At 39.8% G+C, this 19,869-nt stretch overlaps 1 protein-coding gene across 3 annotated transcripts in view; it reads left to right on the forward strand.

The window, feature by feature from the left end:
* BEND5 (BEN domain containing 5) overlaps window positions 1-19,869 on the forward strand; it is a 923,509-nt gene that overhangs the window by 725,842 nt on the left and 177,798 nt on the right. For all 3 annotated transcript variants that reach the window (XM_032191937.1, XM_032191939.1, XM_032191938.1), the window contains one exon: window positions 1,122-1,236. In XM_032191937.1, the coding sequence (XP_032047828.1) occupies window positions 1,122-1,236 (115 nt within the window). The remainder of the gene's footprint in view (window positions 1-1,121; window positions 1,237-19,869) is intronic.

Below are 19,869 nucleotides of genomic sequence, written 5' to 3' on the forward strand. Positions count from 1 at the left end.
AGTCTAATAGAGATTGCCATTAGTGAAATTTTACTGATGATCAGCCTTAATTTCCCTCTGCTTAATTTTATCCAGTTACTAGAGCATAGTGATTGATTTATTCTGGGGAAATTCAGTAAATGGTTCCTGCTTCACAGGATGGACCTCACAATAAATAGCAAATTGTCATGACCTATCTGTGGGTGTCCTGAGATTACACAGGAACTCAATTTATCCAGACATTCATTCCCTGGAAGCTATTTCTGTCGGTACCAACTCAGTGGGAGAATAAGCAATGAATCCAACAGCCTGCCTCCTGCTCCAGCCTGGGAGCTCAGGGTTGTTCAGTTGCTCCTGAGCACTGGGCCCGGAGGCAAGAGCTCCCGTGGGATCTGGTGCTGACTGTGCCCTGCAGAAGAGCACTTAGGATCTGTTTCCCCCATCGCTTGCCTTGGTTCTAGGGTAAGGGAGCTGCATTGTTGAAGTGGAGTTACTCCTGTTTTTAACAGGTGTAAAGCAAGTGAAGAATCTGACCTTATCAATTCTAGTCTAACAACCCCACAGTTTCCCCTGTGCCTGGTATAGAGTTTATGTAACTCTCCCAGAAATAGTGGGACATCTTATAACTCTTACACATTCAGATGACCTGATCCCTGTGTTCACGTATCAAGGGTAGGTCTAGACACATGCTCAAAAAAATTTTGAGGTGCCTCAGCTCAACAAATTGCTACTAGTGAACTGAGTATGAGCCCACAGATGTGTTGGCTACGTGAGGTGTTAGAAGTAATTTTTACATCACCGTTTCACCACTTACAAGGAGGGATGTTTTGTTATTGTGGCTCAACTGATGAGCAGTAACTTGTCCCTCCGTGGAAGCTTGGCTGCATTTGATATTTTGTCTATACTGTACTTGTGTTATCAGGAGGGACTAAAGTTATTTATCCTTAAAGTTTTTATTTCTGGAGTATTTTAGAAGGTGAAAAGGGCCAAATTATTGCAAGTGGTTCTGCTGGAAGAAGGGGTGTTGCCAGGAATCAAGAGGAATGATCATTTTAATTGTTTGTGTGAATTTTCGTATAAATACCTGGAAACTGTTGACGCTGTAAACCTCCCTCTTCAAACTCACATTTCATTTTTCTCAGGTATAATTGATTTCCTTGTGAGCCAGCATCCTATTGCAAAAGTACTGAGAGACCACCTGGTATTCAAGATTGCACCTATGCTCAATCCTGATGGAGTATACCTAGGAAATTACAGGTATGGTGTGGACTATGAATTTGCATATTTTTATATCTACCTTATATACCCTGTCCTGTTTTGTCACTGTATGGCTAGTTTCATTTCATTTCTATTAAAGTGGAGGTTTTCACATGACTGTAAGCTTTCTGAAGTTCCCATCGAATAAGGGGACTCAATGACAAATTTACTTGCTTCAGGAGGTAGAGGGCAACTCTCCAAGGCAGCAGGATATTTGCTCTGCAACCCACCTGTAGATATGGGAGCTAAAGTCAGCTTAGAGTTAGACCTTAGCTGTGTTTTATGAATGCATTCATTATGCTGCTCATCAGCCTCTATGTAAATGTGTCAGTCAATCACAGTTTCCTTCAACTACCCAGATCATCTATTATAAAGTCACAGATTTCAAACTATTATTGTACTGTAATAGATAGTGATACATGGAATGGAATAATCATCCACCCTATGCTAATTTTGCTTCCTTTTAGTATTTGAATAACTGCTTTACCTCCTCCGCTATTGAGAATGTATTCAGATAATCTTTTGTTTTCCCTAAAATTGTTTGCTCTTAATGTGTTTATTTACAAAATAGATGTGCTGCTGGAGGTGATAATGAAAAGCAGTTGATTAGCTGATGATTTGTTTGTGGGGGCAATTACATCTACCACATATTTCTCAGGGGCTTCTTCAGAGAACTGTAATATACTGTACGTGGTTTTGCTTACAGTGCAAGACTAAACACAGTACGCTGAAGCCAGGCTACTTTGAGCTTTGATCTAATTAGGTATTGCATTGCTAAGCAGAATAAAACTGGATTATTGTGTGGAAGGGGAGACCATTGAGGAAGAAGTTAAAAGATGCAGTTTGGTGTAGCTGGTTCTGTTCTTTGTTTTGATATGTGGTTCTTAGCCCTCCTATGTTTTGCTTCTTACTAAACTGAAGTAGTAGAGAATTACCTGGGTAATTTCACGTTGTTTATGTACATGTTTTATATGTGAAACTTCCAAGGATACATGGTCTCCCTCCAGCTACACTGATACTCCCTCAACTCAAGTAATCCAAAAGCAGAGCAATATCACTGTAGTGGCATCTCAAATTTATCATAAATTCTATGTCAGTTTACGGGAATAAAGCCCTTAAATGGCTGTACCATGTCACACTACATTACTGTGGTGCAGGTGCCTTGCACTGAGGAAACTCCAGTTGCAATTAAGTAGCTTTCTTTTCATACCATAAATTCTCCTGCCCTGTAGGTTTTTCTCCTGCATTGTTATTTATACCTTTTCGGAGACATGTAGCTTTAGACACGTATATGGCTCATAACCTGAAAAGCCATCTGGGAACCCAAGTATTATAAAAAGGCATGTGAATTCAGTTGGAATTGCTGATGATATGCTATTGTTTCAGCCTTTTATGAGATGCAGAAATTTCAACCCTTCTGAACTAAAAGGACTTTTAATGAAGTAGTTGGAAAAGCATTTGATTTTCTTGCAATTCTTCACTTTGTTTACAAAAAGCCTAATGTAACTAATAACTTAAAAACAGGATAATAAGCAAAATGCTACCTATTATCTTGAGAAGAATATTAAAAAGCCTAGTAATGTGCCGGCATTGTAGTTAACTAGGGCTGAGTGAATAATTTACAGCAAACACTTTATTTCCTGCTCATACAAAATCCACAAGCACATCACAATTTACTTGCCTGAATTTGCTGGATAAATTTTTTAAAAAAGTCTCTAAGGATCAATTGCTAGTATTTGAAATTTTAGCTCTGTGGCTTCTATGTGATTGGTTAGATAAGACTGTTTCATCTCTTTTGGTCTTTTTTCGGATTAGCACATAAATAGGACTTTCAGATTTCCTCAGTGCAGCATGGTATAACACAGGTGTATCATCTGGGGACAATCCTCCTTGTTTTGCAAACAAGGTTTGTGGTGCCATAGGCAGCGAGAGCAGCTTTAGTCATTTGAACTTCTACTTCCTGTTATCTCCCTCTTTCTCAAAGCAGCAGCTACTGTTTCTTTGGTTCATTGAAGGTGCACATTCAGAGCTATGCAAGCTAAGATAATGAAATGGGTAATTAAACCTCATGCTTGAGTTTGTAAATTGATCTCCCGCCAGTGTGAGAGAGTTTCTTTTACCCCACCAGCACACAGCTTTGTACAATTGGCAAAGTGTACTGTTGGATGCACTTGGCTGTCCTCTGAAATCCCAGGCGTAGTGAGCACCATTAAAAGCCTGAATGTGTCAGCAGTTCTTGTAGAAGGGATGGGATATGCTAGTTCTTGTGTTCTCTGGACAGAAACTAATCACTCATTTACACAGGACAATATGGTAACAATTGGCTGGTGGAATTTTCTTCATTGTGCCTTTTGGAGATGCAGGACTCTTGTGGATTGTGTGGGTCCTGTGCTCTTCTCTGAAACCTGTTTTCCTTTGTTTTGAGTGCTTGTAAACTGAGGTCTAGGAGTTTAAGCTAAAACTGCAACAATAATACCAATAATTGTTTATTATCTATAAATTGTTGCTCGTTCTCAAGAGAACAGGCCAAATGGGTTGTGATTCTACAGAGACTTTCTTGTGGTGAAATGTTCATAACCAGCAACAAGTGAGTTTAATATCACAGCTATAAAGCACGAGTGCTCAAGGCACAGGAACATCTGTGAGGAAGGTTGTTTATTTGTTGCACGTACATTGAGGTGGATCTAAAATGGTGGGTCATGGAAATGAATATCAATTTTCTGTATAACAGGATGTATGGAAACAAGGTGCTAAACTTTACTGATGTATTCAAGTATATGCAAGTGTTTGAGAAGTGTGTTTGTAGATGCATAGAGTTGGGAATAAAAAGGCAACGTGCCTTATGAGGCTAAAAGACTGGTTAAGCCTCCTCTCTAATTTAGAATGTTTGGGAAGTCTACACAGTTTTTTTGGGGAAAAAAATAGAAGTTGTGATTTGGTTGTAATTTTAGAGCATAAATCTTCTAATAGAAAATGAACTAATATGGATCTCTCTATATCTATTGCTTATGTACACAAACCAAGAGAGCTGGTGAAATCACCTCTACTAGACTTCATTTGCAGTGAAATTTCTGACTGTTTAGAAATCAGAACATTTAATTTTTGCTTTCATCCATCTTTTTTCTCTAAAAAGAGTGAAGAAATGGAAATTCATGGGGAAACTATGCTACAATAGATCAGAGCTGGCTGGAGTTGTCTGAAATGTTAGGTGCAGAGAAGCAGAGCCCTCAGAGTGTAAATTCACCTGCAAGCCAAAGTGCTGAATGCCTAATTGGGATTGTTCCTGCTTGCAGCACTAGCTGTTTGCTGGTTTGCTAGCACCATACCCTTCTGTGAATATAACTACTGAACTACACTCTTTCTTCAGTGAAAAAAGCTCCACAGTCCTTTTCTTGCCACACTCTACCCAGCTCTTTCTAACATACAGAATAATGATCGGGACCTGCTGTTTATTATGTCCAAGGATGTAGGGTCTCTCCGAAAAGAGGAAGACAGGCTTGATCTCCTACTTGAAGTTCTTTAAAGCCTGGTATTGCTGTACTTCTAAGTGTAACTGGCTTTACAGACAATGGGTAAAAAAAGTTATGCTACATGGGCTAGTTAATTAAATTGCATAGGAGTAAGCCGTAGGTTGTCCTAGCTGAAACTGTGGTTCTTTACCAGATTGGCCCTCTGTTCTGGCTGGTAATTTGTCCTCAGCTCTCATCCAAATTGAAAGACTCTTTTTGATGGGGATGTGGCATGACTTGATTTATTTTATTTTATTATTTTTTTTTTTGCTTCACAAAAGAACATGGCAAAAAATAAGTATATTTTTGAATTTCTCCATTCCTCTGATGGATTAAACTGTGAAACAGTTTTAGGAAGTAAAGGAAAACTACTGCTGCAAAGAGAGATTTCTTGACTTTTCTCTCAGCTTGTGCTATAGCATTATCATCTTCTGAATCTATTACCGTCCCCGGGGAGGTGGGGTTAGGCTAGGAAAAAAAAACGTGTTCTTGATTTAAAAGTCGTGCATCCCCAGGCTTGGCCTGAACTTTCCTTTATCGAGAGCTTGTTCTTAAGCTGGCATTCTGCAGCTGAATGCTGAAATGTGTCCCTGCAGGCGAGATGACTGTACCACACTGTCTTAGATTAGTTCCAATTTGTCAGCCTCACCTTCTGGAGATGAAACCCCATACTGGCACCGAAAGGGATGTGTTTCTTAGTCTGGGCAGCTCTCCACCGAGGTATCACAGAAATGCCATGACGAGGCACTTGAAATATCCTGACTTCTCTAAAGGCTTTGTTGCATGACCCACGAAGGCCCACCCTTGGCATTTGTGTTGCTTTTGATCGGTAAGCTGTGACAGTGTCACCCTTCTGTAAATTAAAGCCATTAATTAGCTGAAATGTTCTAGTCTGTCATCACTAGAATATTTTTCTAGCTTGATTGTAGGGTCTTCCAGAGTTTGTGTGGATGGGAGAAAGAAGGCACACACCAATTCTAATTCTTTCTTCTTTTAGTGAGAAGTACGACATTTTAGAAGTCACCACAATCTTTACTTTCTTGCTGTTGTGGGGGGTTAGCAAAACAATTTGCTGGATGGAAAGGAGGCCAGCCCTAACAGAACTGGAAAACCAAATTCACTGTAAATGGTGGCAGAGTCCATATGGCACCGAGAGCAGTTTGGAGATTAAATGTTTTGGACAAGTGGTATATTTTGTGCCCCTCAAAATATAGTTTCATGAAGACTTGAAACTGTTTGTAGAAGTGAGCTGACTTTTGCAATTATTTTTTTTGAAGTGAAAAAAAAAAAAAAAAGGAGAGGGAAAGGCTAGAGAAACACTTTAAATGAATAATTTCAGCATTTTATATGGACAGTCATTGTTTGCTAATGGCACGATCTGTTTAAGAACTGGCCTTTTTTTCTTCAGGTCAGTTTTAAAGAGTCTGAAACGTAAAGAGAAAATTTGCCTTCAGATCAAATGAAACAGTTGAAATTGGTCCTAAATAAGTTTCTGTAGACTTTATTTCTGTAACTAGCAGTCCAAGTTCAACATCCCTGTTCACATGTAATAGAAGAAGGGTCATTCAACAGTAAAAGTATAAGTGAACTTTATCCAAAATGGTTTAGCTTTAAATTAGAACTGTATGTTGTGACATTGCAATGGCTGATTTTGATTTTTGATTATAACATTTTTGGGGTATATGCTTATACCTACATACGTGCCTGTATGTTCACAGTGGCTGCACACACCATCTCGTTCTTACAACTTGTCTAATTGGGAGACATGGTTACTCATGTGCATCTTGTCATTTGCATAAAATCTTTCGATTATTTTTCATCTATTTTTCTGGTGGGAAGGTTTTCCTTAGCTTCATTTCATGCATGTGAAACGCATGCGTTGCCTTGAATTGAAAAACAGAGTATCCATCTCAGATGACAAGATGAAGCTCTCGATGGAGTTTATTTTTCCTAATTAGGCGTTTGTCATTGTGTATTCTATATAACAACGTATAAGTAAACAATCATGGACCTTTTGAATAAATTTATTGGTTTTATTTATGTTACTGGGCATAAAAAATCTATAATTACCAGGTACAGCCGCAATATAACTGGTATTTAATGACAATTACTTTTTGTTACCATAGAAATGAGTCCAAAGTAGTTACCTATAATTTCTCATTCCCAAACCTCACACATGTTGTATTGCAGTATTACCATAGTAATTGCCTATTAGTCATCATAAAATAAGCAGTTACCCAGAAGATATCAGGATAGTGTGAAATTTCTCATCTCCTTCAAACTTGCAGCACATGCCGCTTCTCGTCTTCCTTCAGTGGGATTTTGTTGCAGTGACAGAAATATTGGTGGTACATTAACCCAAGGGATGAAAGGATGCGATTGAGAGAGAATTATGCTTTTCCTGAGTTGGTGTATTTTTAGAGTATGTTCCATCCCCTGAAAATAGAGCACTATTTCTTAGTATTGAAAAACAGGGATTTTTCAATCCCATGAAATGGAGATTTGTTCCTTGCTTTTAATTTCCTATGGTGTGTTTTTTTTTCAATTCCATTATGACCAAAGCAGAGGCTGTACGCCTCAAAGGGTCTGTGAGAACAGCCATGCTGCCAGACCTCACAAGCCTAGTGTCCACCAACGCAGCAGTGGATGGTGCCAAGGGAAAGGTAAGAGCTAAAGATGCTCATTGTGCTTTCCCCCAGGTACTTTATCAGTTTTCCATGATTCTTTTTTCAGACGTTTCCTGAGCTGATGGGATTTCTTCCTAGTTAAAGTGCAGTGGGTTTGTCTTCCTCATATTTGTCTGGTTTGTCCTCAGACAGTAAGTGCTAGCACTTTGTCTCCTCTGGTCCAAGGCCATTCAGCTCCTGCCCTGCTGCAGGAAAGGCTGCATCCTTCAGGCTGCTGTGAGCTTCATGGACTTCTCAGTGGCCCCTCTTGCACCTTGCTTGTCTTCTTAATTTAGATTCAGGGCACTGAGGCTCTTCCTGCCCCTGCCTAGATCACATTTAATATCACCCATTCCCTTATATTACTTTCTTCCACGTGGATGTGGGAGGGGATGAGGCATGGCAGAAGGCTTTTTGTCCCCCAGCTCCCGCTCAGCATTGAGGACTGCTCAGAAATTTTCTGTGCCAGTCTTTCTCCTGTGTACACTTACATTTATTTTTTTTTGCAGATCTTGTGCAGGGTGCTGGGCTGGGGTCCTGAAAAGCAAAGTCAAGCATGGATCCTCAGCTGTGATACAAGTGTGCAGTGGTCAGGAGCAATAGGAAAGAGTGGGGAGGCAAATGAGTAGCAAAGGTTTTATCTGGCCTTTACTTCCATCTGGCTTACATCATTGCTGTTCCTTTCCTGCTTGGAAATTTTCTTTCCATTGTGCTTTTATTGCTCATAGTGCTATGATCACGGAACAGTTAAGGTGGTTCCTGTTTTGCTCACTACTAGTTAAAAAAGCTTCCTTGGGTTTAAAAAAAATAAAAATAAATAAGAAATTTGCCATCCTTTATCTTAAAACAAATACCAGGCTTGCAAAAGCATTCCTATCTACTGCCATTGAAAATGCTCTTTATATTGATGTGGTAACTGCTCATTTAAACCATATTACAGCTCCTGAGTATTTTTCAGTTGCTATTGATGTGACAAATTCTCTTGCACAGAGGACTGCACCAATCAATAGAGTCAGTATATGTGCTTTAACAACAAAGCCACATGCCTTGGGGTTCCAGTTGAATCTGAACCTTTTAGTAGCATTAAATAAAGCTATATTTATTTTGCTTTTGGTACAAGGAAAAAAAAAATCTAAACCCAACCTAATTTAATACAACTTGTTGCAAAGGCTTGAAGGCAGTATTATGGGACCATTTCCACATGTGATGAATACGTAACTAGTGTTGGAGCTGCTATTTTGTTGTTGTAAGTGAACCCTTCTCTTTTAGTTAGATTGATCTGGGACTAGACAGTAGCCTTTTATTTTTAGATGAGCGGGGAGAGAAGTCATAACAAGAAATATTGAAATCATAGCTTTTTTATATCTGCCATTATTCTACTGAGAATGAGACATGGTGTTCTTAAAGAGACAGGGCTATTTATTTTCTATTTAAATAGGACCATTTGTGATTATTACCTTTGAGCTGTTATGCAGAGAATAAGCACCCAACTTATGAGTCCCAGCCAAGTGAGTCGAAGTTTTGTACCTGAGTAACGTTTGTGTGTATTGATGTAGGGCCCTATTCTTGACCTTCACTGACTTCATCTTTGCATATTTTTATCATCTAGGATGTATTTGTATTTGCAATTAAAATTCATTTAGTTCAGGTGTGTGTTTCTTCTCCTACCCTCCTGAATAGCAGATCTTAAGTCAGAATAATCTTATTTGTGTTTTTGCTTTACTTTCAGTTAAGTAAATATATTGGGCTTTTTTCTTTTTTTCCTCTCATCTAGCTTGTATCTCTGGTGATTTGAGCTCTTGCTCATAGTAAAAAAAAAAATAAAATAAAATAAAAAATAAAGGAGCAGTCTCCAGTGTTTTTGTGTTCTTTTTGTGGGTGTGTTGTGTTTTGTTTTGTTTTGTTTTTTTTTTTTTTTTTTAAATTTTTCAGATGACTTGCAGTTAACTTCAGCTTATTTACTATAGGTCTTTGTTTTGGTTTCCCCACCTGCAGTTGAGGAATAATATCTAAGATTATATCTCTTAACCAAGATTAGCTGTACAGCTACATTTATTAGTTTGTGTAAAAAAAACATGGTGTGTTTCTTTGCTTTGAGGCACTATGTAGATACCAAGCAATATTGTTTAGAAAAATGTTATCTTTAAATATACCTGTGCAATGAGAGCAGTGTTTTATTGTTAGTTTTGCAAGTGAGGGAAGGGAGAAACATGCTGAGTGGGTCTCTGCCTAATGTTATAATGAGCTGAGCTCTACCACTTCAACAGCAGTTGCCAGGCCACAATCCATGGCATTTAAGAACTGATAGAGAAGACTGGAGGGCTGCTCAGAAAGGCTATTTGCCAGACTCAGAAAGCCTTGCTGTGACACAACCCAAGAAGTATGTGGTGTATTCGCAAGTGCCATCTGCTGGTATGGTTTTCTGAGCTATTTTCAAAGACAGGTGCAAGACATGCCTGTAACTTTTTGTTTGTTTGTTTTTATTATTATTATTATCATTATTATTATTAGCAGTCTGCAGGCACCTGCCTATACATGGCATGGCGTTAGCTTCTAACAGGCATTGCACCTAGCTGCAGTTGCACCAGAGTCCTCCAGCAGTTGCCAGCAGGATTCTGACTCACAGTAACAGCATGGGCAGGATAGGTGTCAGTGGGGTGCTTATCCCAGCAGATGTTGTGTAGTGTTGAAAATGCTTGCATAACTGCTAGCAGTGGAGACAGTCCAGCTTCTAATTCCCAAAGCTTTGTCTCCTCCCTTCTCCCAAATGAAATTAATGATACCACTCCTTTGCTGAAGGTCCAGTCCAGGGAAGCGCTCAGCAGTGTCTTTTGCAGGGACATCTGTGACTCAGGAGCATGTGCGATTTTTCTGTGGGCTATCTTCCCCTTACCTCGCCCTTTTAGTTTTCCCTCCTTAACATAAATTACTGACCCAAATAAAAGGTATTGTTCCTTGCAGAAATCAAGAGCAGCCAAAGCTTGGCATGAATGCTGTTGCCTTTGTCTGCATCGTATGGGTCCTGCCAGCAGTATCACTGAGTTGTTGTGGATTCATCTGGAGCGGATCCCAGAACCTGGAGTGTTGATGAGGTTGAGCTCAGCTCCAGCCCTGCTGTACGCTCCCGTCCTGGGATGTAAGGACTGCCTGAAGCCCTGCCAACACCCAGGCTTTACGTGGGGATTCAAGCTGTCCTTGTGCTGTCAGGGTTGTTGAACGAAGTTCTTCCTTAACTAGAATCCTCCATCCCTCCCTCACTTTGTGAGTCACCTTGGAAGAGATTTCTGTCCTGGCTTCTGTCTAGTATGGAGCAACTCAACTATGCTCTCCTGACTCCTTAAGAGATCCTAGACGCTTCTGTTGGTCCAGAAACACAACCAGGCTACTTTGTATTTTAGCTTTACTGGGGTATATTTGAGTGCCTGTTCACACCAACAGGGTTTGTCTTTGCAACAATTAAGTGAAAAAATGTAATCTATAAATCAAGGGAATAAATATTTTTCTGTAGAAATGACCATGAGCTCAAATTTTGCATTGATGAGAGCACCTACTTGTCCTTTTAGGGGAACAGATTAAAGAGGGAGAAAGAGAAAGGTGTTTTATCTTCTATCCATGAGCACAGGAATGTCCAGCATGTGCTTAGTCTGTATCCCCATTTTGGATTGTTTCACCCCAAGTAGTACCTTTAGAATATTTTTCATCATGGCTAACATTTCAACTCCACTCCCCCTTATTTAAGCAATGACTACTTACCTAGACAAACTGCTTACCTGCCACCTGTCAGGGAAGGCAGCTAAGAGAAAAGCTTTGTGGACAGAGACCCTGGTGTTTTCTGAAGTTGCAGCCATTCACAGATAACCAGCAGCCAGTGATCACTCCTGTTGCCTGTGTAAGAGTCCTCTTGCTTCTGGTCCATTTGCATGATGTTCTGCAAGCAGATGGTTCAGTACTCACCTTCAGTTTATGGTGGAAGGGTTTATTACATATCAGTGTAGACATCCTGTACTCCTGTTCCAAATCAGGCTGTGTGGGTAGGGAGAGGGAAACCCCATCCAAGTTATTAGGAAAACAAAAGCAGCCTAAGGGAATGTTTGTATAGGTTGTTTTTTGTTGTTTTCTTTTCCTCCATGACAGCTGTTCTTTCTTTCTTTTTTTTTTTTTTTTTTTTTTCTTTTTAAATTGCAGCACTTAAAATGATGGCAGCTTGCTGTATAATTTATAATATTAGTCCTAAGGGCAGTGTCATGTAAAAGGAAAACAATCCTGAGACAAATCTAAATAATAAGCATCCATTATCTAAAACAATATTGTACTAATAACATTTGTATTAACATACATATTGTATTAACAGCATTAAATAATCTGATGATGTGCATCACTTCTGATGTGTGTAAAGGAAGGTGCCTGCCTGAAGTTCTCACTCATACGTCTTGGTCAGCATGTTGGCTGTTGCACATCTTTGTGACACAGAAGAATCTTGTTTTCGCCCTTCCCAGGTGATGCACCCAGTGTTCTGTCTGCAGACGATACAGTTTTGGTTGGTTAATCATCATAGGTGGATTCTCTCCAAAGAAACATGGCTAAGTGTTGAGTCTTAGGAGTTCACAAGCCCTTGAAAAATAGTCTTGGTGCTCATCTAAAAATTTAGGTTGCATGTGTAAAAGAAACTTTTAATTTAGCTACTAGTACACAAGTCTTTTCTGCTGAAGTAGAGAGAGATTGGAGACCACTGTTTCACAACTATTTTAAGCTAAGGAAAGCATGTGCTGGCACCCAAAGGGGCAGTTCAGTTCTCTTTTCCCTCCTGGCCATGCATCCCTGTCATCTCCTTTGTGCCAGGACTGGGTCTTGTGTGGCAGTGCTATGAGCCAGAAAAGGACTGATCCTGCAGAAAACCAGCCTGACAAAGCAGTTCTCAGTTGGCTCCCTGTGCAGGCAGGAAAATGGAACGATGACAGGAGGGAGAAATGAGTGGGGATAGATCCTTTTTTAGTGGCATCTTGGGTGTAATGGGCTTAAAGTAATTTTGAAGCTGGAGCCTGAGATCTAGGTGGTAGTGGTGCAGTTATTCCAGAGGCCCTGGAGACGGAGGACAGGGGTGACTGCTGATTTCCTGGGTCATTTTTGGTGTGTTCAAGAGTAATCTTGCATGTATGATCCGTTTCTTAGGGCTATTGTTTACTAGTAGGTACAAATGATTATTTTTACTGCTTGGGAACAAGCTGGGTGGCTGAACGTGCCTATACTGCTCTGGAGAACTGGGGCTTTATGGTGTCAGGGGCTGGAGACGAGCTGTTTCCATGCAACTGTTATGTCCTGTGACATGCGGTGAAAAACTGCCCATGAAATCCATTTCTCTCCCCACCCCCTTTAAATACAACAGCCAACATAAGTGTGCTGACACGGCAGAGGGAGCAATTAATCTCATAGCAGATTACCTCTTCCCTGCAGCCCCTGGCGCCAGGCAGAGGGGGGATGTCAGGATAGCCTGGGAGGAGGCAGATGTGACAGCTGATTGACAGCTGATGGCTTTGCCTGGTTGGTGCCTGGGAGCTGGAGGAAGAGTGCTCTGCTGACATGGAGGGGTTGGGGTCAGGAAAGGGATGGAAGTGACATTTCTGGTCACAGCTGGAACCATAAATGCAGTAGCCATCTCTGCCAGTGTGAGTGGGACAGGTATTCTGCCTCTTCTCACCCTTTCAGGCTGGAAAGGATGTATATTAATAGAAGGATTCACAACTTAACGTGCAGCTACTTGGTGTTAACCCAGGTCCCCAGGGAAGAGAAGAGCTTATTTCAGGTTGCGCAGATCATAAACCTGCTGTCTTGTGTGGTGCGTGTGCTCTGAATACTAATGTTCTCCTTCCCTTTTCTTTACTGACACAGCCATTGAGCTGATGAATTGTATAGATTATACAATGATAATGGATGGGGAAGGGGAATTTCATCTGTCTCTTTAACCAAAGTATGAACAGTAAATCCTGCCTGTTTGTAGAGAACAGCTGGATTTCTAATAATGCTGGAATGCTGTGGTGGTGGTGGTGGGGAGCTTAGCTGCCCCCCTCCCTTTCATCACTGCCATTCAGATATCCAAGTGCTTGTGAAAGGATGGAGCTTCCCAACACCCTGAAGCTAACGTAGCACTGATCCCAGGAGCCTGCCAGCTCTGTTGGTTCTAAGAAAAGCCTGAACTTCTCCATGGTGCCCCTGTGCGATGCCTGTGGGAAGAAAGGGAGACAGAGGCCTTGCATTTGATTCTCCAAGTAACAGCTGGGTGAGGGAACGGGTTTTCCTTGTAAAAAAAACTGGTCGCTAATTGTGGAATGGGCTGAGCTGTGACCTGGCTGTGTAAAGCAGTGAGTAAGCTACGTTAAGGAATGGCTTGTGATAACGTTGTGTTCATCTCTGGGAATCTCAAGAGCTTCAAGAAGGATGTAGCGAAAGTGTGCAAAGTAACCCAGGTTGGCCGTATATTATATTATTAATAATAAATTTTGTATATTGATTTCAATTGCATCAGGCCAGCAAGGCAGCCTGAATGCTTAGATGAGTGATGATGCATTGATGCTGTGGTGTTGACCGGAAACCACAATCCTATTCTGTTGGCTGCTGTACAAGTGCATCATAAGTGATCCTCACTTTCACAAAGTGCTTTCAGAGTTAAAGTGTGGCACAGCAGGTGGACAAGGCAATCAAACAAGCTGTTAGAGCAGGGGAAGACAAAGTACTAAATATAATAGGATGAGTAATGTTGGTTTATATATATATATATATATATATATATATTTATATTTGTGTTTTTTCCACTCCCCTCTGGTTAGTGGCAGGGAACACAATAGAAATCTATACAATCAGGCTAAAGAACTTTCATTTATTAACTGATACCGGGATTTCTCTAGATTTAGTGAAGCTGTGGAAGGGAGCTTTCAGTGATTTTGGATAGGTTTGCAAAGGAAGGTTGACCCAAAAGGTGTTTCTTCAGCATGTTCTTCTGTTCTTCACTGGTTGGATGCAACTGTGGAGCTCTACCCATCTCCCAGTGTAAGCATCATTTCAATTCTAGCTCTGGGATTTTTGTTACCCTGTTGCAGCTGATCAGTATTATGGTTCAACCCATTGTTTTACATCTGTATTAAATTGTCTTTTTGTGCAGCTGGAGATAGTTTTGTTCAGTAGGTTTTGGAAATCCACAGATGTTCAAGGCTCAGTCAATCTTCTGGCAGTGCTTGCTAGTGAGGAAGCTACACAGTTAGAATATCCATTCCATGCAAGCACTCTCAGCAAGTTTTTACCCCAGCAGTTGTCCTTGGATAGATCTTCTGTCTGCTCTTCCAAGACTGAAAAGAATCAATTGACAAACTGCCAGTCTATCTCCTTCACTTTTTGCTGTGTCTTAGCAAATCTTCTGTGCGTTTTCAGCTGCTAAAATCTTTTTTTTTGTTTTTAATTCTTCCAGTAAGGTTTACTTTTAGATCTTCTGTTGACATGAGAGGAGGAACTGATGTTCACATAGGCTTCCTCTTGACATCTCCATCTTGCTGATGCTTTGCTAACTTGTGTAAAAGAAAGACAAGTCGCATCCAGGAGATGTACACTGTTATTGGTATGGGTAAGAAGCAAGCACAATCCCAGCAGACAGTTCTTATTCCTTACATTGGTCACCCTTTCAATTACAGATCTGATCTGCTAAAGTCTTGTCATTCTCATTCTAGTTTCTGTTAATGAAATGCATTTAACTGTCAGCTCTTGTTAACGGTAACAACACAGCTGAGGATTCATAAATTCCCATGGAAGTCAAATGACTACTACCTTAGAAGAACTCAGTCAACTACTTTTTCATCTTGAACCTGGAGGAGGAGACAACCACAGCAGCCTTGATCCAGCCAACCAGGATATTTTGAACACTGAATTTATCTCAGATTTATGTCTGATTCCTGTCTGAAAAAAATCTAGATCGATATTCTAAGAACCCTATTTTTTTTTTTTTTTTTTTTTTTTTTTTGGTTCATGCTATCACTTAATTAAGCTCTTTATGTTTTGGGTCTCCCAAAACTTATTACTTGTTGACAGGAATATTCAAAAAAATTCAGTTTCTCAAAAGACAGTCAGACAAACGCATTCCATAGGTGTGCAAACGTTTGTGTTTGGCATGGGTTTGTCCCATTCTGAAGAAGCACAAGAATGAAAAGAGAATTAGAAAAACTGCTATATGGCAGGAGTGTCCTGGAGCTTAGTTTTAGGGTAACAGCAGGTGAAGGAATGATGTGATCTGAGACAATACATGTATGTGGGGACCCATCGGTCTATGATCTGAGTCCATACTTCAGAAATATGGTAACATGAAAAAAATGAGATACTTTTCAACATAATACAGGAGGGCCTAATAGAGACAAACCAAGAAGTTTTACACTGATGTTAAAATAAATAAATAAATCCTTGAGGGGATGGTTAAAGACTGGTGTATTTTCCCTGACAGAGTATTTTGAAATCAAAATATTTTCTTAAAAGTTCTGTTTTTTGGTGATTTTTGGTTGGTTGTTTGCTTTTGTGAAGGGGCATTGCCTTAAGGAGGTGGTTTTTTGTGTGTTTAGTTGATGGTAGATTGTGAAATATGATCAGTTAGCTACTTTCTAGCTTTAAAATATATGATCTTCAAAGTACTGTTCAGTGCAGATGGATTTCTTTTGCAAGAAGCCCATATGCCTGATGATCTTTTGGTCTTCCTTTAATATTATACACTTCCGAAAAAAATTGGATATAGTATATACTTAAATCATTTAATCTAATTGAAGTGTTCTACACGTTCTGGAGACAATGCCTTCCTTTCAAATGACAAATTCCATTAGAATCAGTAGAAGCTAGAGGCATTTTCTTTCAACTTTCTCGTGCAGAGGGCTTTAAGGTTTGATAACATGTAAGCTTAATAGGGTACAGAAGAAACATTATAAAAATAAAACTTGATAATCTCTTAGGAAATCCAGTTAACTTCTATTGATGCTTTCCTGAATGCATGGATTAAACAGGAGCCGTTGGGTTGAAGATGTATGAGCATTTTTTTCTGGAGATCTAGGTTTGCAGAAGGAGGATGAAGGTCAGCTTTGATCATTTTGATCAATGTTCACATGAGTAGAAATGGTTTGTACCTGCATTTTCCTGAATCAGTTCAGTTCATTAGAGATGGGGCTTTGTTTTAATAATCAAATGTGGAAGAAAAAAAATAATTGAAAACATACAACCTCTAACCTATACAATAAATATGGTCATAGAAACAATAAGTTGAAAGTTGGATTTTCACAGGTATGGAACTTTCTCTTTTGATCCCTGTTTTAATGCTCTTTCCCCTATAGGTGCGTAGCTTGTGGCTTTTGGGCAGTTCTCATCTCCTGCAGACCAGGCACCCAGTTCTGATCCATAAGTGTTGATAACAGCTTGGCTTCCTAACACAGCTATTGCCATCAGATTTTGTTCCTTTGCGTGAATGAGTCCAATAGGACAAGAGAGCCTAAACCAGCTGCAAGTAAAATTTCCCAAGGGACTGCCTGCAGGCATAAGTGCATCAGTGTTGAGACGAGCAGCTGCCTCTGTCCTGTTAGCTAAAGATCTGTTCTGGGGCAGGATGGGGCACCTCGGGACGCACAGCATATGAGGAATGGTATTTGGAGGAGAGTGCTCAGCTGCAGGACAGAATGACGCCTTGGTGTACTTGCTTTCTTTGTTCTTTTTCTTTCTCTTGAGACTGTTAAACTTATCCAGGAAACAGCCTGGAGTCCTAAGCTTCTGTGTCTGGTTGTTTAAAGAAAAAAAAAAAAAAAAAGAGAAAAGAAAAAGAAAGGCAGAAATCTTTGGCAAATATCATTTGAGATGTTTCTCTTTGTTTAAAATTTTCTTTAATGAATGGGACTCTTCTTGATGCTTGTAAGCCATCATTTAAAAATTACCAACCAGCAAAAAGCTTTCTGTTAAAGGGCACATTTGGAGAATACCCTTAATTAATATACTTTATATTTTGGTTAGCCCTGAAATGGCCAGAAGGTCAGACTTGATGACCTTTGTAGGTCCCATCCAAGAGAACTGTTTTATTCTATTTCTAGAGCTAGCTTGGTAGTTCTTCTGTACAAAAGTGGATTAGCTTTTACGTGAAGATATATTTCTGGGAACAGTCGATGTCGATCACAAAATCCTGGTAGTCTCTGCAAGAAATGATTAGATCTGTAAGTAACAAGAACATAACAGCTGCATGTATCAAGGCTCCACTGGAAACTACATGTATTTCCAGTCATCCTACAAGATCAACGTGTTTTGAGTTGTTTTCAGAAGTCTCTTTATCCCAAATTTTTAAATAGTGTCTCTAAGGGAATTTGGTTATATAGCATACCTCTATAACTACACTATATAGGAATCTCAGTCTTTTAACCTCCTGAAAATGATGGAAAACAGGCCTTTATTATACAGACCTGAACAGGAGGAAAGGTGCTGTCATCTGCTTTACTCCCTTTTTAAGATACCAAATCCACTGCACAGAGATCAGGAGTGAAGACCTGGTTTCAGGGTTGTAATATTTAAATGAATGATGAACTTCAGTGTAGTCCTGAGAGAGGACTTAATGCAAATTCTCCAACTGATTTTGGTGATTGGATTAGCTTTCAACTAAGGACGCTTCCTTTATTTTGAGTACCTGTGTTGATGCGATTTGCTCACTGGTTTCTTGTGTTGTGTTGACATGCCATTGAAATGTACCTGTACCTATTTTAGGGGAAAATACTGAGTGGAATAACAGAAGCCATTTATTAGTCTGGACTTGTCTGAAGCCCTCATGAGAGTGCAAGGAAGGCTATATGAATGTGGTCCACACTGAGATACTTGAGGTACCCCTGAAAGACCTCAGCTGAGTCACCGCACTAGTCCTGCGCTCTGCCCTAGCTCATACGTCTGGTTGCACTGACTGTGCTTTTGGAGATTTGAAATGGGGGTGTGGAAAAGTGTCAAAGATCAATCTGAGGTTTGGAAAACATCTCTTCTACTGCAAGACGAAGGAGAGAATGTTATTTAATATAGGAAGCTGGTGCCACCATCATGCACATGTTCAGGCAGAGCAGTAGTGTAGGAGTTGAAAACTTTTGCAGAGGAGGATATGACAATAATATTTCGAGAGTGAAACTTTCAAAAAGTAAAGGAAATGGTTCAATCTGTGAAACAAGCTACTGAGGCAAATAGCAGGTTGTCCTCTCATGAAGCCTGCAGGTGAAAACCAAACTTTGTCCTTTATATATCTGTATATAAAGGATCTGTATGTCTGGATATAACTGTAGAAGCTTGGTGTCATTGGATGGTTCATTATTTAAATCAGTCTAGATGAATTTAGGCTCTGCCCTGGCATTTCAGAATACATGAATATTCTGAAGTTCTTCACAATTTTCAGGGTTCTTCAAAGTTCACTTTTCTGGTTGAGTTCTGTGAGGCTCTCTAAAAATCTTCAAGAGTGTGCTCTGCTCCTCAAATGATCAACAGGATTTTGCAGCACTTGGCACCCTGCTGACCAGAGTTTCCTTTTATAAAAACACCTTCAGCAGAGATAGAAAACTTACTGAGAGAATGATACAAAACTGCAGAAGCAATAATTATACTCATTCATGTCAGAGCTCTCTTATAACAAGAAATAATGAAAAAAACATTTACTGTATACTTTTTCATAGACCAGTAAAGGATAATATAGTCATATTCAAAAGGAATCTTTCTAATGCTCTGTATTGCCTTCATTAGCACTTTTTTCATTTCTCATTTTACAACCCTTTTAATTGAAAGGGGTGGGAAGGGGGGGAAGCATATGAAGTGTTCATTTAGGAGGAACAACAACTAAGAAAGAAAAGTTTCCTCCTAAGTATTATTGGTTCCACTACGATATCACGAATACTGCTGCCACTCTATTGCAGCTCCTTGGATTAGAGTTTTCATTAAAACCTTTCATTGAATGTCTTTACACACTCAGTTTTTTTTTGGAAGTCTCATTTCATCCAATTAACTTTTCTATATCTTTGAAGTTCAGCCAAGATCAGCGAGACAGTGACTGCTGCTTCCTGGGAAGCCACATATAGTAGCACAGAAGTCACATAGGGTAACAAGGCTCATTTAGCTGCTGCAAAAGGAACAAGGAAGATTCAAGAGCCCTTCAGCTGTGGAGACCTTTTGCCACTCTCAAGTCTCATTGGTTAGAGTGCTGTGGGAAGGGACTAGCCATTTGGGTGCTCTTTTGGTGGTCTTTGGCAGCATACATGAATTTAGTTGCCAGAGCTTTGACTATTAATGTGATTTTAAATTTATATGATAAGCAATTGAGTATGCTGTATGCTTGCATTTTTAAGAGGGATGAAGTATCCTTGTACACAAATTCCTTGGATGTAGAGCAGCATTCAATGGAGAACAGACCTGATACGAGTGAAAACAAGGTAGTGAGCCAAAGC

Source organism: Aythya fuligula, chromosome 8 (assembly GCF_009819795.1).
Source record: "Aythya fuligula isolate bAytFul2 chromosome 8, bAytFul2.pri, whole genome shotgun sequence".
Lineage (NCBI taxonomy): Eukaryota > Metazoa > Chordata > Aves > Anseriformes > Anatidae > Aythya > Aythya fuligula.